Source organism: Leguminivora glycinivorella, chromosome 13, assembly GCF_023078275.1.
Source record: "Leguminivora glycinivorella isolate SPB_JAAS2020 chromosome 13, LegGlyc_1.1, whole genome shotgun sequence".
Classification (NCBI taxonomy): domain Eukaryota; kingdom Metazoa; phylum Arthropoda; class Insecta; order Lepidoptera; family Tortricidae; genus Leguminivora; species Leguminivora glycinivorella.
This window is the reverse complement of record NC_062983.1, coordinates 8,947,595-8,974,678: the sequence shown is the minus strand read 5'-3', so window position 1 is coordinate 8,974,678 and position 27,084 is coordinate 8,947,595. Positions and strand designations below refer to the sequence as shown.

The 27,084-nt window shown below is 40.1% G+C and overlaps 1 protein-coding gene across 2 annotated transcripts; it reads left to right on the top strand.

Annotated features, from left to right (window-relative positions):
• Positions 1-25,602, top strand: LOC125232858 (chromosome-associated kinesin KIF4-like). 2 transcript variants are annotated; one of them, XM_048138659.1, is made up of 20 exons: positions 1-120; positions 268-651; positions 1,274-1,375; positions 2,041-2,232; positions 3,165-3,324; positions 3,779-3,990; positions 6,112-6,274; positions 7,338-7,848; positions 8,427-8,615; positions 9,266-9,439; positions 12,882-13,085; positions 14,213-14,367; positions 15,066-15,214; positions 15,636-15,880; positions 16,747-16,869; positions 17,948-18,142; positions 22,289-22,561; positions 23,135-23,181; positions 24,347-24,416; positions 25,442-25,602. In XM_048138659.1, exons 2-19 carry the CDS (start codon positions 408-410, stop codon positions 24,414-24,416), a joined length of 3,408 nt encoding a protein of 1,135 aa, XP_047994616.1. In that variant the 5' UTR covers positions 1-120; positions 268-407; the 3' UTR covers positions 25,442-25,602. The 2 variants fall into 2 exon arrangements, with proteins under 2 accessions (XP_047994616.1, XP_047994615.1); XM_048138658.1 differs by lacking the exons at positions 24,347-24,416; positions 25,442-25,602 and adding exons at positions 23,249-23,353; positions 24,057-24,174.
• Positions 25,603-27,084: the final 1,482 nt, after the last annotated feature.

The window sequence follows — 27,084 nt, the reverse complement described above, 5'->3', positions numbered from 1 at the left end:
CTCAAATCAGCCCAACCGTTGTGCCTCTGAATTTGAAAATTGCAAATGTTCTGATGGGATATGGTGCGTAGAAATAGTGTTTGTTGTTTTTAAAACGAGCTATTATTAAGTTAAAGTAGGGTAAGTATACTTGGACCTAATATTCTACTTATTAAACCTTTCTTTTCATATCCATACTTATTAGTGTAACCTTTTTACGAAAACACCTATTTTTATTTGTCAGCAAAGCGAATTTCATTAATCTTGTTTACTTCGACCTTTTTACAGCCTTATAATTGGCATAAAATACTCAACTGGCAGAAGCTGTCCAGTTATAAACATTGACATACCAACAAAGGATTTCTGACCATCCATGACCGCATTTGCGGTATAACTTGGTTTGTTCGACAATCTGAACCGAAGTCAACATGGTTGACGGAGAAAATAGCAAAGGGACGATAGATACGGTCCAGGTGGCCCTTCGTATTAGGCCTCTGATGCAGCAGGAGACTGACAGGGGCTGTGAAGAATGTATAGAAGCTGTGCCCGGCCAAAACCAAGTTCAGATCAAGGACCTGGCGTTTACATACAATCATGTTTTCCCACAACACATAACACAACAAGAGTTTTATGATACAGCTGTAAAAGGACTTATTGGGAAGCTGTTTCAAGGTAATCATTATATTTTTTTGTACCTACATTATTAGCTGATTGGATGAGATGTTTAGCATATATGTGCGTATGTAATAATTCTTTTATAATGTAGAGTTATTAGTATCTTAGAATTGTTGTTCATAATATACTAGCTTTTGCCTGTGGCTTCGCTCATGTTAGAAAGATATGAAAAGTAGCCTATGTCACTCTCCATCCCTTCAACTATCTCCACCTAAAAAATCACGTCAATTCGTCGCTCTGTTTTGCCGCGAAAAACGGAAAAACAAACAGACACAGACACTTTCCCATTTATAATATTAGTATGGATTACTCTAAGCTTAGGAGCTTGTCATTTATAAATAATCAGTTTGCATGTGTTGTAACCTCACACAACAAACAAGGCCTTATTGTAAGTACCAAAAACACTACTATCGAGTAGTTTATGGTTTGGTTCCCAGGCTGGACCGCCTGATAGTGGAGATCATGGCATTACAATAAAATTCCGTCAAATTGAGAACCTCCACTTTTTTTGAAGATTGTTAAAAATAGGAGTTCTTTGACAATTAACGTGCGAGAGTGAAAAGCATATAATACGCTTATAATATCATAATATATTAAAACAAATTAATTTTTGTTCCAGGTTACAATGTCACTATTTTGGCTTACGGACAGACAGGGTCAGGGAAAACTTACACAATGGGCACAAATTATTCGGGCTCTGATGGAGATTATACTAAACTAGGTATGTAGTCTTACTACTGTTTTTTTTGCCTAATCAGTAGTGCAGGTATAGCAGCTAGTCCAAGGTTTGAATCCTGGTAACAAAGCTGAAGCCCAAAGCTGTTGTGTATATTTTTTTTAATTATAATTTGGCTTACTCATCAAAATTATTTGTTTCTATGTATATATTGTTAATATGTCTTTTAGTATACCCTGAACACAAGCATAATTTAAGGAAGAGATAGGTTCCTAAGGCTTTTGTGATAGAGCTGTAAAAAAATCTCACATAATATTTATATATACCAAATGAAGTATATATATCTTGTAAGAATTTTGAATGGTAATTTGGAGCCCTCTCAGATGGGTTTTTTTGTGAGCTCTACAATATGATTAATTATTGATTACAAGTTAAGTTAAATTCTGTGTAGTGATACCAAGATCTGGCAGGCAAGCATGGTCGCGCGATGATGATAAAACATCAGGCCGCCCCTATCACACTATTTGTAAGTGTGATAGGGACAGTCTGATGTTTTATCAAATATCGCGCGACCATGCTTATACGCCCGGTATCTTCTGGTCTCAGGAATAGTTTAGTACCTATAAAAATTATTGGGCGCAAACTCTATGCAATATGTCCGTGTAAGAAAAAAATAAACATATAGTAACTAAAACATAATTTTTCGACAGGTGTAATTCCTCAAGCAGTAGCAGATATATTTGACTTCATAGAGACCCATGAGGACAAGTTCATCTTCAAAGTGAATGTTTCCTTCATGGAACTGTATCAGGAGCAGTGCTACGATCTCCTCTCGGGAAAAGAGAGAGGGCATTCTATCATTGAGATTAGGGAGGACATCAATAAGGGAGTTATTCTGCCAGGTTTGTAATGAAAATCTAGATAAATAAATACAACAAACAATAAGGCATTTGATTTAGAAAGATAGCATTACAAAATATAGTAGCCATAGGTACTAGAGATAGGCCGAAATATTCGGTATTCGGCATATTCGGCAAGTTTTTCAATATTCGTATTCGGCCGAATAATTCGGTTGCATTGCCGAATATTTACCGAATAAACAAATGAAATAACTAATGAAGATCTTACGTTTTCCATTGGATAATAAGCTCCTATTTTAGTAGCTTTTCAAGGAACTGCTAAAAAGAGAGAAACCTATGCGTCAAAAATGTCAAAATATAAATACAATTGTTTTGTAAAAAAGTTAAAAAAACCGCATTTTAAGAGTTGAGAAGAGTTCAGAGTTGTTTTAACTATGTTTTAGTTATCCACTAAATCATAAAAACATAGTTGTAGTAACATATGTAACCATTATCAATCATTTAATAGTTTTAATGAACTTCCTCTTTAAAAATATGACGTAATCGAATATTCGGCCGAATGTTCGGTTCGGTAAGAGCTGAACCGAATGTTCGGCCGAATATTCGTATTCGGCCCATCTCTAGGCCATACTTATTCTTTGGATCAGTTTTATCTGGCAGATCCCAGGCACCTTGTACTCGAACTCGTAAATTGGTGTCTGTCCAGAGTGCCTAGCCAACGTGACAATCACTTTCTGAACACTATGTCTCACTCACATATTAGTGAAACAGTGACAGTTGAGTTTTGTTTCCAAAACTGAGTATAAATGTTTAGCATTTTGGCTACGCATGCACATCTGGCGAAGTAATGGCTAAGACCGTCTTTGCTGAGTTACCATACCACTGAAAATCCTCGAATTCAAGGTAGGATAGGCATAGGCACACGAATTATTCGAACACGCAATTATTAAGATTAACACAAATTTTACTTTTAGGCATAACGGAACTGACCGTGACATCAACTATGGAGACAATGATGGTACTGGAACAGGGTTCCTCTGGCAGAGTGACAGGCTCCACTGCCATGAACCAAGCTTCTAGCCGGAGTCATGCTGTCTTCACCATTATCATCTCTAAAGAGAGTCGGACTGACAAGTAAGTTAACATTTTGTACTTTTTTTTTATAAGTCAAGCTCAAAACATCACTGTCTTCTAAAAAGTTGTTGGTCGCATTATCATTATTTTAGGCTCTACTACTCAATATTGCATACTTTTGCTAACCAAGCACGCATGCACTAAAATGTTCGAGTCGCGCATGCACATGTCACGCAAGAGGTGTGCCTTCTAACATGAGGATCTGTAGGTATATTACTACTCGCACATGCAAGTCTAAACACACCTGGAAGGCAAGCACGGTCGCGTGATAAACGACATAATGTCGGGCCGTCCTTTACGCACTATTTGTAAGTGCGATAGGGATGCACCAATGCGATAAAGTTTATCCAACTAGTTTGCTACGCCCGCTGGTGTCACAGTCCTTACAAGATTCGTCGTTTAATATTATTTTTTAGAAAATTAGAAATAATAAAGCAATATTTGTTTTCCTCAGAAACCTGGCTACCACATCAAAGTTCCACCTAGTCGATCTGGCCGGTTCAGAGCGCATTAAAAAGACGAAAGCCAGCGGCGAGCGGCTAAAGGAAGGAGTCAAAATTAACCAGGGCCTTCTGGCTCTTGGCAATGTGATCTCAGCTCTTGGGGATGGCACCAACAGGAGCTATATTAGTTATAGGGATAGCAAGCTGACCAGGTTACTGCAGGGTAAGTGAAATTATTAGGGTTACTTGATATTTATTTCAGCCATGTATTCTAAGGTGCCAAAATAAACCATGGTCTTCTGGCTCGTGGCAATGTGATCTTAGCTCTTGGGGATGGGACCAACAGGAGCTATATTAGTTATAGGGATAGCAAGCTGACCAGATTTTTTTAAATACAACAATCTTGAAAGAATGCAGGCAGTTTCTGAAAGTTAGTTTTGCATAATTTCAAATACCTACCATGTCGTTAGCAATACGAGTATTAGGTAGCTTTACTTACCTGCTTGTAAATTTCTAGGTGTCTCATGTTCAGTACTGACATGCTGACTCTTTCTAACTGACCTTAGGCACTGGTCCTGCCAAAAGCGAGTAAAGGCTCCAGTACACAATGGCCTGTGATGGGCCACGCTTTGCAATGCACAATTGTAGGCCACGATCACTTGGTGTTCACATTCACACAGTGGCGCATGTCTCATTGCTGGCTGGCAAACCACTTGCGATGGACATAGAAGTAATTATTTATAAACTGTTTACAAGTATTACAGGCTCAGATTGATATAAATCAATAAACTTTAAAAGTTTCTTCATTGCTCCACGGTACTGATATCTTGGGCGATCAAAAATTCTAGTTCTAGCAACAAAAAAGTGCACAATCCCGGTCAGGCGGTCGGTGACAAACTAAACAATGGCCGATTGTGTGAACACCACAGGCCACGCTACGCCACGATTCCTTTGAAGCCCCGATTGCGCACCACGATTGACAATCGTCCGCCATCATACACCATTACCCCCTGTACACAATGGCGAAGGCCTGTAGTGGGCCAGCATGGGCCATTGTGTACTGGAGCCTTAAGCTATGAGCTATCGGCTATAAAAAATAAAGGCTCCCGTACACAATGGCCCATGCTGGCCCACTACAGGCCATCGCCATTGTGTACAGGGGGTAATGGTGTATGATGGCGGACAATTGTCAATCGTGGTGCGCAATCGGGGAGTTGTCGGTTTTTTGGGCACACTTCAAAGGAATCGTGGCGTAGCGTGGCCTGTGGTGTTCACACAATCGGCCATTGTTTAGTTTGTCACCGACCGCCTGACCGGGATAGTGCACTTTTTTGTTGCTAGAACTAGAATTTTTGATCGCCCAAAATATCAGTACCGTGGAGCAATGAAGAAACTTTTAAAGTTTATTGATTTATATCAATCTGAGCCTGTAATACTTGTAAACAGTTTATAAATAAATAGCCGCAGCCGTAATTACTTCTATGTCCATCGCAAGTGGTTTGCCAGCCAGCAATGAGACATGCGCCACTGTGTGAACATCAAGTGATCGTGGCCTACAATTGTGCATTGCAAAGTGTGGCCCATCACAGGCCATTGTGTACTGGAGCCTTAACAAAAGATAGTCTCTCCAGTGTAAATAAAAGAGAGAGCAAACAATTTGTAGTTCATAGCTCGGCTACGAACTATAACTCGCCCGCGCTATCATCGCATCGCTTTTGGTGGAACCAGTGTCTTATACCACAGAATATATAATAGTACAAGTACAGAATGCCCACTGTTTTGATGTTCACAAAATGCCGCCTTTTTAAATGCCTACAAAATTCTAACAAAGAAACGAGCCGCACGTGCGCAGCGTCGGACGATAGGGTTGCCTATGGATTAAAAGGAATTCATACTCAGATAAAATGTTATACTATTATAGTAAAGTTTTGGGTACTCTCTAGGTATATAAACAGTATTCATATATTTTTGTTTAAGTCCCAACATCGCAAGCCTTATTGAACTTTTCAATGGGACAATCAATAGTAGATCTGTGTAAGATTGTCCTATTTTATTCATGATGGCTATTTAACTAAGCATTATTAGCCATTCCACACGCGGACATCCCATATGAACCTTAAAAAAGTATTTGCGACGTAAAGTAACAATGGAAAGTACGAACGTGCGTTCCGTGAGAACGCGCGCCACCCCTGATTAGGCCGCGAACTCGCGGCCGCCAGCATGTACTTGTAGCGCGGCGATAGAATTGCGGAGTGAGCCGCCCCTGCTTATACTGATATTTCCTCAAATGAAAGTTAACATATGTAAAAAAAATGAAGTCAATAAATTCTTTGTGTTTCAACAGACAGTCTCGGCGGCAACTCTCTAACACTAATGGTGGCGTGCGTCAGCCCAGCCGACTACAATTTAGACGAGACGGTCTCCACGCTGCGATACGCCGACCGAGCGCGACGCATTCGCAACAAGCCTATCATCAACCAGGACGCTAAAGCTGCTGAAATTGTCAGGTAAGAGTTACCTCTCTCTTTCTCTTTAGCCCATCTTATGGTGCTCCCACACTGGCTGTTATGAATGTTATATAACATGGTGTGACAGGGACAGCGCGATGGCTCCGGATTTATAACAGCCCAGTGTGGGAGCACCATTAAGGTATAGGCTTCCTTCAACATTGCACGACTCAGCTCCGTGCGACCTGTGGCTACACTTAGCGGCCGTGAACTCTGTGGCTCTAAAAGTGGCGTGCATCAGCCCAGCGGACTACAATCTGGACATAACTCTTTCTCTCTTTAGCTCGTCTTATGCTATAGGCTTCTTTCAATATGCATTACTCAGCTCTGTACGACCTGGCGCTTCAATTAGCGGTCGTGAACTCTGTGACTCTAATGGTGGCGTGCGTCAGCCCAGCGGACAACCTGAGAGTCCTCGCCTATCATCAACCTGGTTGCTAAGGCAGCTGAGATCGATAGGTAACTCTCTCTCTCTCTCCTTGTCTCCGTTATGCCGACCGAGCGCGATGTAACAAGCAAAACAAGGTCAATAATAATAATAATAAGGTAATAGTCAACCAAAACGCTAAGGCTGTGCCGAGATCGTCAAGTAATTTTCTGTCTTTAGCTCGTCTCTACTCGATCGGATTAGGACAGGCGTCGGTAACTGCGCGTCGCTGTGGTGTAAATGGGGGTGGCGCGAGTCATCGGAATGCCAATGTGGCGACCCGGACCAGACAGTACACCACATTCTCTTTGAGTGCCCCATCACCAAATTTAGCGGAGAATTGGCAGATCTTAAGACCTTGTCGACGACTGCAATCGAGTATCTGCAGTCTGACTTTTTAAACATTTAAAAGTAGAGAAACGGTATATGCCATACGATAAATAAATAAAATAACTCGTCAAATATAGGCCTCCTTCAATATTCGGTACGCTTCTGTGCGCTCTGGAGTTATTTATGTCAGTTTGCTTCCTGATTCTATCGTTCAAAGCTTTCTGACTCATCATTAGATCCTTAATTTTTTGATTTCTGTAATATCCAACGAACTCCTCTTTTTAACCGCCTATAAACTTGTTACAGGCTAAACAACTTAGTAAACGAGTTAAGACTGCAACTGATTGGCAAAGCGCCCACTGACAGCGAGCAAAACAACGAGAAACTTCTAGAAGAAATCGAGCGCGAAAAAGCCAAATACGCCGAGCTACTGAAAAAACACAAACAAGTCACCGAACACCTCGGAAACATGCTTATTGAAAACACAAAATTATGTGAGAAGGCGCTTTTAGCCGAAGCTGCCAAAGACAAAATAGAGCAGAAACTAAATGAGCTCACAGAGCAATGCAACCAGACCATAGACAATCTGAATGAAAGCAAAGATGATGAGAAGAATAGGACGACGGTGCTGGATTATATTAAGGAGATCAAGAATAGGTTAGAAGATTTGCAGTCGGTGAACTTTAAGACGAACGAGGAGTTGATAGATTACGAAATAAAATCGTCGTTTACGAAGGATGAGGGCGAAGAAGGGGAGGATGTGGTATTGAGCGAAGATCAGGCGGTGCTTGAAGAGGAAAAGAGGGCTATGGGACAGGTAAGGGTCTGCTTATACTCGTATTCATATACTATTTTTTGTCCGCGGCTTCGCTCGCGTTAAATTCGAAAATTGCGGAATGCTCCATACAAACTTCTACACCCCACTTTAAGGAAGCAGGGGTTATAATGAGACACAAAATTAGCCTATGTGATTCTCCATCCCTTCAACTATCTTCACTCAAAAAAATCACGTCAATTTGTTTCTCCGTTGCCGTGAAATACGGTCAAAGAAACAGACACACACTTTTCCAATTATAATCGTAGTATGGATTTTCACAGGGTCGCCATGTGCGAGGTGAACAAATGTCGTTCTTCAACACATTCACTGCCAGTCAAAAACAGTGAATGTGTTAAAACAAACCTATATGCGATTCTATCGTCTGTTGAATTACGTAGAAAGCGTTTAAGTTTGGTTTCACCACTCCTAGCACGAGTGTACCTCAAAACGCTCCATTCGACAATCAATATTGAGCGAGATTGGCTACTAGTTTATCTAATTATTTTTAGAAACCGTGTGATCAAAATCGCGTCACGTCACTCCTAGTGTTGACTTACTGAGTAACAACTATATTCCAGGTTGCACTAAACCAAGAACTACAAGAGCTTAACCACGCCATGGCCATCAAAGCGTCCGTGGTTCAAGCTATCCTGGCCAACAATAAAGATATGCTGGACAGCCACACCAATATTAAGGAGAACGAAGAAAGGATAGCGCTCTTGGAAAAGGAGAAGGAAGAGTTAGTGCAGCAATTAAGGAATAGTAAGGTAGGTTAACTAATATTCTGTAGTAACTGGCAAAGCTATGGTAAATCTATCAAAGCTTCCGTGGTTCAAGCTATCTTGGGCAACAACAAGGATATGCTGGACAACCACAACAATCTCAAGGAGAATGAAGAAAGGATAAGCACTTTAAAAGCAATTCAGGAATAGTAAGGTAGATTGGTCACATTATTGGCGATAGTAAATAGTAGCGCAATGGCTATCAAACCGTAGCTATCTACATATTTGATTTATCTGCTAAGCAAAAGCAATGCATAGTTAATTCTTTATTCTTTCTTAAAATTTGCAGTAAAAAATAAAAATAACAATAGATAGATTTCTTTCGAAACCAAACTTAACTTTTATTCCTATTTATGATGTCTTAACGGCCCAGCCACGACATTGGTCTAAGCGCGACAGCCATACGTGCGAATGAAAAGTCTCATCGCTGTGTCTCGCTCTAATGTATGGCCGCCGCTCACCGCTGTCGCGCTTAGACCTCGCTAAGACCAATGTCGTGTCTGAGCCGTAATGGTGAATTAGAGAAATACCCATTGAAGCTCTTTAATATTGTGACTATTGTGATGATTGTGACAGAAATATACATACTTATAAACTTAAAAACTAAATCTCAAATGTGTTTTTTCGGTACTTAGAGCAAGGATCCATCTCACGAAGAACGCCGCACCAAAGTGCAGACTTTGGAAGCCGAAATCAGCGATCTCAAGAAGAAATGCCAGCAGCAAGCCTCCATCATCAAGAATAAGGAGAAGAACGAGGCTAAGATCGCTTCGCTTAACGCTGAGTTGAAGGCCATGAAGGCTACTAAGGTAAGAAATAAAATCATAGGTTCAGTGTGCGTAGCCCAATGCACAAACGCTCACGATAGTATATCTTTCGTAGCTATCTATCTCTATCGCTCTTACGTATTGGCGCGACAGAGCCAGACTGCATTTCTGTCGGCGTCTGGCATCGACGATTGCCATTCGGCTACGCTGGCTGGTCTTGTGACGTCAGAAATGGATGGCTATATACATTCGCGCATTAACGCACGACAGTATTTAAGCATGCGAATAGTGAAAGCAAAATAACTATGGGCCATCTTAGGGACCATCCACACACAGGCGATGCATGTCCTGAGACGCGGAACGGACGTCAGCGCCACGCCGCCCGAATGTAATTTAAAAAACGTCTCCTCAGTACATATTGTATAAGACGTGCCCCCAGGCGACGTCCCTTGCGCGTCCTTCCTATGCCACTTAGACGTCGATAACTTATTTAGTAGAACTTGACAATTTCGCTGACATAGGTATGCGTTTACGAGATATATGTACCTACGAGCAGTAGGTACCTACGTACAATAGGCGCACACAAAGCGAGCCAGATGTCCTAGTACGTTAAACGACTGACAGACTAGGCAGTGCGCCTGCCTCGTACGAGGCATTGCGAGGCAGTTTTTGTTAGCCGAAGCACGTCTACGCGCATCGTTTGCCAAGTGACCACGAGTCTAATGGCAGATCATTTTAGGGCTCCCTAATATCTGAAATATGATTATCTCATTTATCTCTCAAGACACAAGGTGTTAAGTATAGTCTCTCTTTTTATTTAGTTCTGTATGAGAGAGAGATTGGAGATGGACTGTCGCATGATCGAGGACAGTGGCTGGAGGATTTTGAAAAGAAGTTTATTATCGATTACGTTAAAATTCCCATGGAAAGAGAGATAGTACGAGTATGTACTTTGGAAAGTTTTTTTTTCATTTTATACAAAAAGACCCTACATACAGTTTGACCAAAAAGAGTAGTAATTAAAAAGTGGTAACATTGTAGTGGCATCCCTTTCAAATCAATGTGTGAGAAAACGGGACGACACTACGATTTTGCCAATTTTAATTTCTCTTTTTGGTCAAACTGTATCTATAGCATAGTCATCATTTAGCGCAAACCTTACTCCACACCCCATACAACCATTTCAGTCGCAAAATCTTCAAATCAGTAACTAACTGTCAAATGTGACATAACGCGTGGTAACGTCGTGCAAACAATGCGACCGTATTGTTACAATAACAAAATGTAGTCGTCGTGTGCACTCGTTACGGTAACAAAATGTGTACGAATTTGTGGCTGTCAATGTCACTGTCAGAATGACTTTTAACGACACTTTATTAGTCGACGTTTGCACACATAACGGTAACAACATGTGGACGAATTTGTGGCTGTCATTGTCACTGTCAGAACGGTTTCTGACAGTGACATTGACAGAATTTGTACACACATGTGTAGGTCTGATTACCGAACTGCTCCTAAACCACTGTAACCGCAAATGACAATCTGAAATACGAAGGTTTCTCAAACTTTCTTGTGAAGTTGTGGACTGGTTGCTTTGAATCATTTAAATATGAGCGAATTAAATAATAATAAACGACGACGACCATTTAAGCACTCTTCGACATTTTATAGAAATGTGGGAAAGTTAAGAAAAGTGCAGAATGATAATACAAATAGATAAGCACTTTATAGTTACTTAATGTATTAAATATATAATTTTTAATTCTTATTGATAAAAATGAAGTGCAGTGTTGCTTTACACAATAAAAGTAGGAATCAAATGAAATAGAGTATTTACTGTGATATTAATAGAATTTCTGTTGCGCAATGATAGTTTTTTTCAGTACAGATGCTGCTTTTTACACACAGTAGTGCGAGCAAATCCAGCAATGATTCATTTCTTGTCTGGTCGAAACTCTTAGCTTAGATTTAGGTACTGAAAATCGTCATACGATACACGTGCGAAAAGGACATTCACAACTCGTATCGATTTAAAACACTCCCTTCGTTCGTGTATTAATTTATCGCTACTCGTATCGATTTTCCTCTTTTCCGCACTCGTATCTACTAATCTACTTACAAGTATTTTGTTTGGGTTACAAAAAAAAACACATTATTTACTCTACTACGTTTTATTGATGTCTCTTTAACATTACGAATTTGTAGACACTTATCTATACAAAAATCTTGACAAGAAGTACAGATCGCTGAAATTAATGTTGATAGTAATATTATTGACGACTACTTCAACAAGTGTCAATTGTGAAATGCCGCAAAATACTAGTTGCTCTATAGAAGACCATAAAATAATATGATCCCCGATCCTTTACAACCCAGCAGCTCGGTACGCACGTTACATTTTTTTTATCTTCTTTAGTGAGGGCAACTGAGTACGACGGCATATTTAATTGTTTATAAAGTTTGAGGATACCTGGAAAAAATTAATACAAGAATTAAGCCATTTTGAAAATAGCTTTCGGTCACGCGTGTACGCTGCGACCATTTTGCGACCGTTTGGCGACCGTTTGGTGACCGTTTGGCGACTGTTTTTTACATGGAATATTACCGTCTTAATCCATATTTTAACAACTTTATTGGTTTTCTAGGCATTATTTTTAATATTTCAGTATAGTATATGCACCGGAGCACTAAAACTTCACCAATCAATATACATAACACGCAAACACCGAGTAGTCAATAATATTATTACTGGTTAAACTGAGGTAAATTGATGGCGCGTTGATAAATTTAGACTTATTTTATGAAATCACTCGAGCAATTTAATTGGCCATGGTAATTAGCCCACATTATATTACAAATGCAAACAATATTTATCTTTAACAAATTCTTACGCCATTACATTTTAATGTCAAATGGTTTTATTTCTTTTTTACTTTGACGTCCTGTGTGTACACAAAATAGGAGGATTTGCGTAGGAACGGCGACCGATTATGGTTATATGGGACTCGTCGATTATGAGATTACGTCCATTTCATAAACACCTATAGGAACTGTATAGATATCATATATTATATTAGTATATGCCCGATAGTTTTAATTTAGGCGAAAAGGTATTAACCATGCTTTCAAAAAAACGTCAAAAGAATGTAATATTGATAGTTTTAGTCGGTGAAATACTACACTTTCCGTTATCCAATACATTTATTTAATTCAAGTTTCAGTTAGAGCATCTTATTATCTTGATTTTTATAAGACTGGAATTTTGAAAACTAACTCACCCCCACTCAGCCCTTTAATTTGATACCACATACGGTATGATCAAGCGCTCGGTTGCGATTTCACTGTTTTTCACACGAAAGCCCTCTTAATGTGTCATTGAGATTTTTACGCTGGCTCCTTGGGGAGCCGGCGGGGCTTGAAAGGTTAATTATTTAATGTTACATTTTCGTGTTCTATTATTACAAGTTTCTAAAATCCTTCACAGGTGAAAATAATCCGTCAAATGCGCGAAGAAAGCGAGAAGTTCCGTAAATGGAAGGCGGATAACGAGCGCGCTATGCTCCGACTACGGAACGAGGACCGCAAGCGAGCTAACGCCATGGCCAAGATGGAGTCTCTCCACGCTAAACAGCAGAATGTGCTCAAGAGGAAGATGGAGGAAGCCGTCGCTGTCAACAAGAGGCTGAAGGTAAAATAGTTCTATAAGACAATGAGGATTTACAGCGAGTTCCGTAAATTGATGTACAGCGAGCGCGCCATGCTCGGACTACAGAACGCAAACGAGCTAATGCTATGGCTAAGATGGAGTCTCTCCACGCTAAACAGCAGAACGTGCTCAAGAGGAAGATGGAGAAAGCTGTGGCTGTCAACAAGAGGCTGAAGGTAAGATGTTCTATAAGACAATGAGGTTTTACAGCGAGTTCCGTAAATTGATGTACAGCGAGCGCGCCGTGCTCGGAATACAGAACGCAAACGAGCTAATGCTATGGCTAAGATGGAGTCTCTCCACGCTAAACAGCAGAATGTGCTCAAGAGGAAGATTGAGGAAGCCGTCGCTGTCAACAAGAGGCTGAAGGTAAGATAGTTCTATAAGACAATGAGGATTTACAGCGAGTTCCGTAAATTGATGTACAGCGAGCGCGCCATGCTCGGACTACAGAACGCAAACGAGCTAATGCTATGGCTAAGATGGAGTCTCTCCACGCTAAACAGCAGAACGTGCTCAATAGGAAGATGGAGAAAGCTGTGGCTGTCAACAAGAGGCTGAAGGTAAGATGTTCTATAAGACAATGAGGTTTTACAGCGAGTTCCGTAAATGGATGTACAACCAGACTGTGAAACGAAGACTACTAAAATAAAGTCTCGGCACGCTAAACAACAGAACGTGCTCAAGAGGAAGCTGTCGCTGTCAACAAGAGTCTGAAAGTAAGATAGTTTTATAAGACAGTGAGGTTTTACAGCGAGAAGTTCCGTAAATGGAACCCGACAACTATGCACTGCCTCTGAAAAATTCCATTGTGCTACACCTGTGGCCCGTTTCTCGAAAGGTACAAGCCTTATTACAAGTGTGTTTCCAGGACAACCCATACGATTTGACAGTTCACGCACTTGTAATACTAGGCTTGTACACTTCGAGAAACGGGCCCCTGGTACAAGAAACCAGAAGCCGTGAGTTCAAGTCTCATCCAAGACAGACATTTTCCGCTTTTAAATTTATTCCAAGCTTAATTGCATCGATTGCGGACGTTTCTACGCTAGTCAAAAAGTTAAAATCTGGTACAAGAATTATTCTTAAGCATTATTTTGGTATTTCAGGAAGCTCTGGACAGACAGAAGCAGACCCAAATGAAGCGCAGCGCCAAAGGCAATGTTAAAGCTAGTGCGGTACAGCAATACATTGAGCAGGAATTGGAAGTGCATCTTAGCATTGTAGAAGCCGAGAAGTCACTTGAAGAGCTCATGGAGTACAGGTATCTTTTCATCCTTCATTCCTCCAAATGACGGGTTATTTGGGGTCAGCGCAGCATGTCATCCTCTAACGTACCTTTATGGCACGTCGTCTCATTATTAACTTGCTTACCATTCATCTTTCACACCGTCTATCCGCCCTTTCCTCGATTTTTCTCTACCGTTACATCATTCCACATTTAGAATAGAAATCATTTATTCAGGCAGTATTACAACACTTACACACAAATACTTGTACTATTATAATTATATTCAGTGATACAAATAACATAAGGCAAATAAATAATAAAAAGTAGTAATGAAGATGTGAGGCCGAAATGGTCTCCACTCAGCATAGAAGCTGACACGGCTAGCGTGGTCAACGGCGCTGGTTTTCTGTGGAGCCAGCGCATTCAAAGTAAAACAACACGACAATTAATGTGGGTACATTGTGTATAAAATAAACGTATGTAATACTTTTTTGACGGAGTGGGAATGCAGTTACACACGATGTGTGGGACTTGCCGTTTCTTTCCACTCTCCTAGCGAGAGGGGGTAAACTTGGCTCTACCCACTAAACCCACTCCGGCGTTTCATCCTCTTTGCCGTTCGTAAGGGCGCGCTTTGATCACTTAAGTAATTATTTTTATGAGCCTATTCTGTCCCACTGCTGGGCTAAGGCCTCCCCCTTCCTTATGTAATACCTGATAATACCTTTCAGAGCGTGGATAACGGAACAGATCGAAGTCCTTCGTAACAGCACTGACTCTGAGGAAAATCAGCAGAAGATCGCCAAGCTGGAAGACAACCTGGCGCTCCGCAAGGCACAGATATCTGATCTGCAACAGAAGATCCTTACTGCTGACCAGGGTAAGTGTTTACCTGACAATGTAACTTCTACACTTTTATATAAGTAAGGGTTCTGACAGTGAAGGAAACAAGTAGATGATTGCGTTGCTCGAAGTTAACATGGCGCTCCTCAAGGCACAGATATTTATTTTATTTTATTTTATTTAATCAAAAAAGTAACACAGCATTACAGTTTACACTAAGGCACTGTGAAACTACAAAATACAAAACAAGACATAAACGATAAATATTACAAAAAAGAATACAAATTAAACATTAGATTTGGGCGACGACGTAACAGCGTGGCTCCGTTGCGTCGTCTGACTCGGTGTAGGATTCGGCAGGTTGATTGATATCTGATCTGCAACTGAAATGTAGCCCCGCGCGTCAGTTAGGTACTACGCTTTCGGTCACTTGAATACTTATTATATTTCTTTTTCAGAAAACAAATCCCGCACCCAATGGGACAACGTTCAATCCATGCTCGAAGCCAAAGTCGCCTTGAAATGCCTCTTCGACCTACTAGTAGAAGCGAAGAAAGAGCTCGCGAACCAGAGTGAGAAGGGTTACCAGGCGCGTTATGAAGAGATCAAGGAGGCCCACGACAGGCTGCAGGTCGAGTTCGACAGCTGTAGGGCGGAGCTGGAGCAGAAACTCGCGCAGCACAAGCTACAAAGCGAGCAGAAGGTAATTCATATATGCGCGATAGATGATAAAACATCGGGCCGTCCCTATCGCACTTACAAATAGTGCGATAGGGACGGCCTGCTATTTTATCATTTATCGCGCGACCATAATTGCCTGCCTGGTTGTTGTTTTCTGTCACTGAACTGTTTTGGGCTTCCGTGCCAAGATTACGAGAAAGAATAGGAATTTCTTCAAAAACCTGACTTTTTACAGACAGTGGCAATTCTGTTACAGCTAAAGCCCACTGTTGACAGCTAACCATTGAGCAAATTATAATACATCATTCATAATGGCAGTATGCAAATTCATAATGGACATAGTATTTTTCTCACAGTCTTATTTGTTGCTTCACCAGATAAAGTATTGTACTCGATAGAGCATGAGACGGCGTATAAATGTGTCTGGTATAGTACGAGTATATGTTATACATTGCTCATTTTAATGTGTCTCTGCTCTGAAGTTATAGCCCATAACGAATGATTGTACCTAACTGTGCGCTATCCAAACGTCATTGACATTTTAGTTTTGTTTATTCTGAAGAAAAAGTGGCTAAGCACTCCAGTGATCAAGGGCATGAAACCTTAGGCCGCTCCACCACGGCGAACCAGTTTCAAATGTCACGACTATAACGGCTTAGCCACGACATTGGTCTAAGTGCGACAGCGGCGAGCGGCGGCCATACATTGAAGCGAGACACAGCGATGGGACTTTTCATTCGCACGTATGGCTGCCGCTCGCCGCTGCCGCGCTTAGACCAATGTCGTGGCTGGGCCGTAAGCCATCATTGTAAGGGCGTTACTAATCGATCTACGATAGAACAAACCAATCGGACCATAAAGATAACCAGAATGTTCTCTCCATTTCAGCTAACGGCGCTAGTCGCCCTTCAACGCGGAGTAGTAGGAGGCAACAAGAGTCAAGCCTGCCAACACCTCCAGAACGTCATTCAATACCAGCAAGAGAAACTGGACCAAGTCGAGGCCGAGAATGTATGTAGTCTGCTCAAAATATACTATCCTTATTGGTTCCACACGTTTTATTGTAGATTATCTACAGGCACTATGGCTACAAAACTTTGACAAAACTTCCAAGTAGATATAGAGAACTCAAAGCTATGAAAATATTGACAAGTTTTGGATCCGTGAGATCCAACGACTAATGTTCTCAAGATCATTTGTCGCTTTATCGCCGCACTTCCCGCCAAAGAAACAAAGTTCATCCTCACTTTCTCGCCACGTGACAAACCAAGAACGAACTGGCCTCTCGCTCGTTTTTGCCCAGAACGTGCGAGCTGTGGAATGAGCTACCTTCTGTGGTGTTTTCTTGCGCTAGGATATGACATGGGGTTCTTCATGATGCAGGTATTTAGGGTTCTCAAAGATCGGCAACGAATAAACTAAGCTCCCCTGATGTTGCTTACATCCATGGGCGATGATGACTGCTTCCCATCAGGCGGCTCGTCTGTTTTAAAGTTTTGCAACCATAGTGCTCATATCTGTGTATTTTTTCTGTAGGTAGGAAGAGAGATTATAGCCTTTTTTGTGAGTTCCCTTTTTTCTTTCGGTAGGAAGAGATAGCCTTTTTTTTGAGTCAGAGTTTAGATTAATGTGGAATAACATCTGCAGATCGTGATTCAGTATCAGCGAGAAAAGTTGGACCAAATTGAAGCTGAAAATGTATGTGATTACGTGTTTTTGTAGATAGATGAGTCGTTACTCTTTCTTAATCACAATTAGGGTTTAGGTAGAAATTTTTTTAGAAGCTCAAATTAAAATGACAACATCAAAAAATGTAATAGGCGATGTAATGAAATTGAGATTCAAATTTAGGTATCAATAGCGAGGTTAACATTTTTGTATATCTTAAGTTTTATAAAAATACTAACTTTTAAGTGCATGGTTGTCTTAAAGCTCATTTAGACACATTGCGAACTATTGAGGTCACATTTTCCCTGCATTTCCTGGTTTCTGCGTTCAACATCTCATCAGGTTAATACAGCATAGTTTTTGCATAATATAACAAAGTCACTGAATTTTTACTTACCTTTTATTCTTAACAAATTTACAGAAAAAGCTATCAGACGAGCTAGAGCAGCTCCGCACGGCGTCCACAAACGGGAACGCCAAGAAAACTAAGAAGGGCAAGAAAGAAGGAGAGAAGAAGACTGAACACATTGAGCTTTCCGAGGAGGAAGAAGAGGACAGAGATAATGACGAGGACGATCCCGATTGGAGGGCTACTCCGCTTTATAAGCGTATACAGGTACGATGTTCATACTGTTAGAGTTAGAGAGAAAAGGGAGATTAATATGTAGAACTTTTTGAAAAGGAAGAAGAGGATGGAGATAATGATGATGACGAGCTCGATTGGAGAGCTATTATAGCTTTTTTCTACTCCAGCACTTAAATCTGTCAATTAGATTATTGTCAGCGGTATTCAAATTAAGTTCATTTGAGTAACGATGAGAAAGTCTATTTGTCTATGGGTTCATAGGATTACTGCTAGCAGTAATCATATGAATATAGGAGTTCTGTTAATTTTTTTTTAAAAGCACAACTTCCATTTATCAGGTATGTTTTCATTTACAGTAATAAGTAACTTTTAATAAATAATATAATATTTAGGTTCATAATTTAAATCAAGATGAAAAAATAAGCTTAAATGCGTTTTACATATTAGATATTGCAAAACAAAGGTAAAAATCATAAGTTTATCCAATAATTTTACATTCGACATTTAAATATTCTTGAACGCAACCACATTTTTCGTAATTGAGAACCGGCTTATTTTCTATTTCTCTTGTCTATGGTATGTTTGACATTTGTAAACTTATCACGAAACTATTTGAACTATTTCGGTGGTGTGTAGTTTGTTTTAATTCGACGTTATTGTGCAAAAACATAAGTAATTATGAGTGATTCTGGTGAAAAATTCACTTCCGAAGAAATCAAGGCTATGGGCGCTCAAAGTGACTGACAATTTGTTACATGAAAAGTCAGATCAAAGCGTACCAAAAATGTTATGATTGTTTTGACATGGAAATTGCAAAAAAATGTTTCAACTTTCTCTGAAACGGCGTTGTTGGCATATTTTGAAGAATTGTGCAACAAGTTCTCGCCATCAACATTGTGGACAGAATACTCAATGCTACGACGATCCACACAAATATTCCCATTCATTACATGAAGTAAGTAACTAACCCATTTTATTATTCTCGAATAGGTATGTATGTGGCTGTCGTAGAAAAAGTATAGTATACAATCGTAACATTATGAAGGCTATAAAAGTCTCGTACCTTACTTAGGCCACTCGGCAAGCCTTCGTGGCCTAACCGCGGTACTCAACTTTTATAGCCTTCATAACGTTACCGTTATATAATATACTATATAAGCGTATACAACTATACAGGTACGAGATACGATTACATTGCTAATTTTATCAGCTGAGTAGATTTTTTTAATTCAAAGCCGGCAGGACAAAGGTGAGGTATGTAAACATTCCATTAGCAGAGGCGAACGACTAAAACGCGATGAGTCGATAAAATTTCGAAGAGATAAGAATCGATTATGAAAATTTACACCCCTAGTAGAGGAAAAAGGGGGTGAAAGTTTGTATCGGGATCAATTTGTTTTTTTTTTATTAGGAAAATTCTAGTTAGGAACTTGAAATTAGAGAATAGTTTAATAGTGATTTCTGTTTTTTATTGAATGTATATGCATACTGATTGGTCCCATTTTTATCAGAACCCAGTTCTGATGATGGGATCCTGGAGAAATCCAGGGAACTCCTCAAGTCTGAAAGGCATACATATAGCGATTTTTGTGTTTTTATATGAATAGCATGCATTTACGTACGGAACAATGACATTTGGTGCAGTGGAACTGTTGATGATGGTCAGACCGGAACTCCCTAAATCTAAACGGCACAGTTATAGTGACTTTCATATTTTTATAAGAACAGCATGCACTTACGTCCAGAATAGTGACATTTGGTGCAGTACGAGTAAGTAGCTTTCATCAGAACCCAAAAGGCGGCGGTTTTTTTTTCTTAAAAATTATTAAACGTTTTTTTATGGGATAGGAGGCAAACGAGCAGACAAGTTGCCTGATGGTAAGCGATCACTGCCGGCTATGGACACCCGAAGCACCAGAAGTGTTGGTGCGTTGCCGACCTTTAAGATGGATGTACGTTCTTTTCTTGAAGGTTTGAAGGTCGCATCGGTCCGGAAATACCGCTGGCAACAATTCATTCCACAGTTTAACTGTGCATGACGTGACCTGTGCAAAACATTGCGTCTTAGAAACATTTGAAAGGGTGAAAATCAAATTATGTACATGTTCGTTCTAAAAGTAGCTGATCAAACATCGTCGGTTTGGAAAACCTGCGGTTAAATTTTTGCTCCTTCCTTACTATACATATTTTATTTAGAGGGTTTTGAGATTTAGGTAATAAAACAACGCTTCATTAGGTTTAATAGCATTATGTAAAGTATAATGTCAATGTAAGTGCAAGCAGTCTTATGAATAGAATAGCAGTTCTGTTGACCACCTCCTGACTCCATCATGAGACCTTGGACCTCATCTAGTTCGATGGTGCTCGTCGGCCCAAATCTAATGAGCCCAAACATGATGGGGTTATAATGAGGAGAATAGCAGTTCTGTTGACCACCTCCTGACTCCATCATGAGACCTTGGACTTCGTCTAGATCGATGGTGCTCGTCAGCCCAAATCTAATGAGCCCAAACATGATGGGGTTATGATGAGGAGAATAGCAGTTCTGTTGACCACCTCCTGACTCCATCATGAGACCTTGGACCTCATCTAGTTCGATGGTGCTCGTCGGCCCAAATCTAATGAGCCCAAACATGATGGGGTTATGATGAGGAGAATAGCAGTTCTGTTGACCACCTCCTGACTCCATCATGAGACCTTGGACTTCGTCTAGATCGATGGTGCTCGTCGGCCCAAATCTAATGAGCCCAAACATGATGTGGTTATGATGAGGAGAATAGCAGTTCTGTTGACCACCTCCTGACTCCATCATGAGACCTTGGACCTCATCTAGTTCGATGGTGCTCGTCGGCCCAAATCTAATGAGCCTAAACATGATGGGGTTATGATGAGGAGAATAGCAGTTCTGTTGACCACCTCCTGACTCCATCATGAGACCTTGGACCTCATCTAGTTCGATGGTGCTCGTCGGCCCAAATCTAATGAGCCCAAACATGGTGGAGTTATGATAAGTAGAATAGCAGTTCTGTTGAACATCTCCTGCCTGACTCCATCATCATGAGAACCAGAACCTCATCCTGGTCCCAAAATATAATAATAATTCAAACTCTCAACAAACTTCACGTATAACTTAAAATCCAAAATCATATCGAATGCTAAAATTGCATAAGGTGTAAAAAGGATCAAGATTTGTTTAGTCGCAGTTTACGGCACTTCTCGGAACTATCGCGCTGCTTACGAAAGCTAGGTGCGCCGGACGATCAAACGCAGATCCGTTGTCTTCGAGCGCTCGGCGCAGACTGAGCGGGCTCGCGTTAGCACAGTGTCTTTTATTCGAATTTTAGGTGTTTTAAAAACATATCTATCGACAGAAAGGTATGTCTTATATGTATGATTTTTTTCTTATAGGTCAATAAGAAGTTCTAGTTTAGGATAATATTATTTAAGAGTTACAAAAAATGCAGGAATCGCAGGAAAAATACATAATGTAAACCTCTTTTTATCGAAAAAATGGGGAGGATACGGAAGGTTATTTATCCACCATTTCAAGTAAATCTTAAAATGTCAAAGTATTAGCTAACTCGTACAGGATATAACAAATAGGATTGTGATCATTTATTACCCCAAATAACATTTTTAACAGCACAATCACGATTCTAAACGAGCTATTCCACTACGAAATTTGAAAACGTCTTCCGAAAAAACTGATTTTTCGGAAGTATAAAAAGACATATTTTAAAGTAGTACCAATTGACTTTCTAGCTTAAGATATGTACTTTTAGGAACATTATCATTTTTTTAATAATCATTTATAGTTTCTTTATAATTTTGAATGAAAAAGGTTCTATTTTGCAAAAAACGCTCGTCTTTAGGAATAAGGCCTCTTAAAGTCCCGATTTGTGATCATCAGCTAAAATTTTGTCTGGAGGGGTGATGAACCCCGTGTGGTGACGTGTTAAGAATTTCATCACCCTCTTCCTTCCCGTGAGTTTCGTAAAAGTCTACTGTGAGATTTCGGTTCAATTGTGATGTAGGCGATGAGCTAGATGTCGGTGTACAACTTACGTTTACTGTCAAAAGTATGAACTCAGAATAATAGTAATCTCAGCCTCGATCTCATAGTACTAATTCTCATAAATTCTTTATTATAATTTTAATATGCTATTTCCCGTACAGTCGCACCGCTCCCGCCTAACCAACAACTTCACCGCGGAAAACGCTAACAACTCCAACGAGCGACTCCGCGAGCGCGACCCTTCGCGTGCCGTCAAGCGGGACAGCGGCGGCTCCACGCATTGCACCTGTCGCGGCTCTTGCTCCACCAAGATGTGCGGCTGTGTGAAGGCGGGCAACGGGTGCGACAGCGGCTGCAGGTGCCAGCCTGTGCTGTGCAAAAACAAAAAGCTGTCGTCTACCAACGCGTCTGATAGCGAAGAGAAAGAGAATACGGTGAGTAGTCTTTAGAGACTAGGGAAGCAGCACTATATCTGTAAGGGTCTTGTTCTACTAAGATGTGCGGCTGTGTGAAGGCGAGCAATGGGTGCAGGTGCCAGCCGGTTCTGTGCAAGAATACTAGAAAGAACCTTTCTTCTAACGCGTCGGAATGTAAGGAGGAGGAAAACAAGGCACAGTATAATAAATAGTACTATCGTACAGTATGGCCACTCCCGCTCCCCGCTGAAAGTGCCGCCCACCTCTCGGTTACCTCACAGTTACCTCCTGTCAAAAACGCGAACAGTCGACCTGTCATGTCTCACTCATTAACACGCATAGTACGCGTTCACCTACACGAGCTTAGACTGTGTGCTAGGAACGCGCCTCTTTCATATATTTGATCGCCAGTGTCCGAGATTTGGTCAAGGCTGCTAATATATGCGGGACCTTCTTTTCTGTCTAAATAATTTGATTGTTTGGTTCTACGAAATATGAAACAACAATAAAAATAATAAATTTACAAATACAGAAATAAATAAACGTACAATTTACTTGAAAATACTCAAATTCTGAATTTTCTCATTACAGCCAACCAGTGTGCTGGACACAACACCGCCCTCATACTTCGGCTCCAAGTAAGTATCAGTCCCTCAACCCTTTCACATCCCTCTTTCCCTTTACTAACCCTAACCCTTTCCCTAGCCTGCGCCCGACCAGCTCAGAGCTAACCCTACCGCAGCTGACGCCCAAGAAAGAACGGCCGCTCTCAAACCGAAGTCTCGGAAGCAACCAGACGCAGAAATGGATGTTCGCATTACTAGTATACAACACTTGCCTGGCGCCGATGTCTTCGTACTGCGCTAACAATATCGTACAATACGGCATGGACGTAGCCAAATATAACGTGCTTGCGAATGTAGTCAAACTACTGATGCGGGAGGTTACATTGATCATTTTAAGTTTTGGGAACTATGCTCTTACTGATAGATGACCATGGTTGATGGATTTTCTGTGTACTTGACAAAAATAACTTTTTTTATATGTATTTTATCGGAGGCGCATTACGCCTAAATGCTTCTCGTCTTTAATCAAGCGCAATTTTGATAAAATGGGTCCCGCGTATTTAACAGTAATGATAGCAACATATACATAATGTTTAATAAATGATCACTAAACATTATAGCCTGTATATGCTATCATTGTCATGCCCTCGCGAATAATAATATCAATTACAATAGAAGTTTATATGCAACAGTTTGTGTGAATTCACTAAGCTTTAAAAAAATCTTTACATTGAAGGAATACAATGATAGGAAACTTAGTGTTGAGAAGATACCCTTATATTGACATATTTTTTATACCGTATGTTTGTATTTTCTTGGATACAGTATATTTTGGTCTATTACCATTGCAGCACGTTTTATTTATTATTTAAAAACAAGCCAGTATTTTAAATATTGTCTAGTGCACAGAACACCAAATTCATACACATATTTTCTGCTTTTTAAAGGAGAAACGAGAAATATTCGTTTTACAAAAACTTGTCTGGGATTTGGCACATATTTAAAAAGAAGGATGGTGGCACCAAAAGTTTGCCCTCAGTAAGTGCATAGTTCTGCAAAGCATATTTGTAGAGTTTGTCTAATATATTTAACCTAGGCATAGGTTAGAGCTTTTAGAATAATTTTATTTGTAATAATTGCTATGCAGAACTATGTATCTTGAGTAGTATTTTTATGTAAATTCTAGACATTGAATTTGTCTAAATAATATACTAATGTCTTGTTTTTTTTTTTGCAGAAGTCACCCTAATCTAACGTTTGTCAAGAAAAGACAGAGGAGTTACTTTTTCGCTAACGACGAATCTTAGGTAAGACAGCTATTTTGCATCATGAATAGTAAGTAGTTTAGCTTCGATAGTCAGTAGATAGATTTTCGTTAGTGATGTGATGTCCTAAAGTATTATTTAGTTAAAAGTATTGTTTTGTCAATTTAATTCCGATATTTCCGATATTTTGACCAACTTTAAAGCAAAAGGTATAAAGCAAAGTTCATCTATTTGTACGGCGCGGCGGCCGAGCGTGTCAGATTTTGTACTGAAGTTGTTACTTGCCTGTGATTTTAAATATGTCTCAGACCCTTGAGTGTTCATAATTTTTGTGTTGTTGCAATTAAATATCACGTAACGAGGCTTTTTTAATGTTTTTTTTTACTTCGACTTCCAAAAATTGACGCGCGAAAGCTGCGAGCTGCGATTAAAGACGGACAACTCAGTGGATTTTACTGAGTTCATTTGACGCGCTAAGTAGATACGTTTGCTTGAATTATGGTATATATGACATTTGTGGGTAATTCAAATAAAAAAAAATCAAGCGTCTAAGTCCTACCAAATTCCTGATACAACCAAAGTATTTTACAATTCGTTGTTACCATTCAATAATTATTAAACATAACGTCAATGAGAAGTCCAACATTGCCGTTTGTTCGCCAACAAGCGCGATCATGTCTACAGTCGAATATCGAGCTTCGTACAATCCGACTATTGTCCCGAAGAAAATGAATGATAAATGACATAATAAGTAAATCCTGCGTGATAAATTAATATCGTAAAATACTCACTAACGAAGATCCGCAAAAATGTAACATGTGTTAGATTATGTTTAAAGTAAGCTAAATATTGTTTTTAAGTACTTGATTTTTTTTAAATATTATTACAGGATTTTATTTAAAATTTCATTAGGTTGCGCGAGTTTACGTTTTGTGGACGCTGTCATGTGTCAAAAAGAGGTTCTTACAGCTCTGAGACAATAGGTTTACGATGTCTCCGCGCAGATAGCCGTGGCGTTGAAAGGGTTAATTGTTCCTTCTACTCACACGTAAAATTTTCTTTTTCAGACTGACAATCCCCTGGATGCCGCATAGTATTTATAATTACCCATAATGTGCTTAAAATATATATTCCTTTACAAATTAACTTGTACGCTCCGCCGAATGACGATGATTCTTCGAATTTATGAAATTTAGGAGGTTATAACAAAATAAACTTGTATTTATTATGTAGTGTTGTTTCATTTTTAGATTGCATGTTAGTTTGGTGGTCTTTGCATGTACTTTCGCAAATGCTGTGTGTAAATTGTTTAGGCGCAGTTTTCTTGTTTGTAGTCCCAAATAGTAAAATAGTAAATAAGTAAAAAAAATACATATATAACAACTTGGGGCCCATTTCTCAAAACTAAAAGTTACACGTTACAAGCGGAAGTCTCTTTCCAACTTGTCATATTAGACATTGACAACCACCTGTAAATAGGCTACTTGCCTCCTAGTCAAATCAGCTTCATGGAATTTATATGAAATCGAATTGAGTGACGTCACGGTCAACTCAGTTACTTTATACATATCTACCTGACCTGTTAAATAGAAATTGGAATTTGAACTTGTAGCTTCGAGAAATGGACCCTTGGTGTTAACAATGTTACAAACATTCAAATTTTATGAGAAACATCTTGAAACTGGGGACATGTTATTAAGTTGAGTATGGGCCTGGCCACATGGGCGCGTTGCGGCGACGCACCGCGAAAATTCTGCGTTGCGTTGCCGCGCCGCCAGTTTTTGCGGCAGGAAATCTGCGGCGCGGCACCGCGACGCAAGAACTCGCGGTGCGTCGACGCACCGCAAAAACTCGCGGCGCGGCACCGCAACGCAGAATTTTTGCGGCGCGTCGCCGCGCCGCCAAAACTGGCGGTGCGTTGCCGCGCCTCGATAACTATACACAGTGCAGAACTTCACGATCAGTCTTAATCCAGACATGGATCCCATTACGCGCATTCTGCTCTTGCACGTATTACGGAGGCGCTTAAAAAAAAGGAGACGAAAAGAAGATGCTCGGTCAACCCATATATATATAAAATGAATAATGACGGAACTCATTTTGAAAGGAAATATGCGGCATTAAAGACAAGTGAAGTTCAAAGAATATTTCAGAATGACAATAGCAAGTTTCGAAGAACTGGTCTTTAAAATCTCACCTCGAATAAAAATACAATATATATTTAGAAAACCTGTCGGACCTCTGGAGATGCTGAGATTAACTAAATATGCCGAATACCGAATATTTACCGAATATTCGGCCCATCTCTAATGTGGACAAAGGACGAAAGGACAGCCTTATAGACAGCAGGCAGGCAATTATGGTCGCGCGATAAATGATAAAAATATCAGGCCGTCCCTATCGCACTATTTGTAAGTGCGATAGGGACTAGGGACGCCCCGATGTTTTATCATTTATCGCGCGACCATGATTGCCCTGCAACTTCTTATTGCTATCGGTGTCGAGTACTTATCCAAGTTAGGTATCTATTTTAAATATGACGGTGTAATTGTGTGCAGTACAGTACCTACAAAAAAAATGGTACAGAAATTAAAAATAATTACAGTAGGTACGCTGAACCAAAATAATATATTACTTACAATACTATATATCAGGCCTGTGTGGTGACGGGTTAAGAATTTCACCACCTCCTTTCTTCCCGTGGGTGTCG

Coding starts and splice junctions, on each gene's coding strand:
- LOC125232858 (XM_048138658.1), top strand. CDS start 408: ATGGTTGACGGAGAAAATAGCAAAGGGACGATAGATACGGTCCAGGTG. Junction 18,143..22,288: donor CGCTTTATAAGCGTATACAG/GTACGATGTTCA, acceptor TTTCCCGTACAG/TCGCACCGCTCCCGCCTAAC. Junction 23,354..24,056: donor AACCAGACGCAGAAATGGAT/GTTCGCATTACT, acceptor TGCTTTTTAAAG/GAGAAACGAGAAATATTCGT.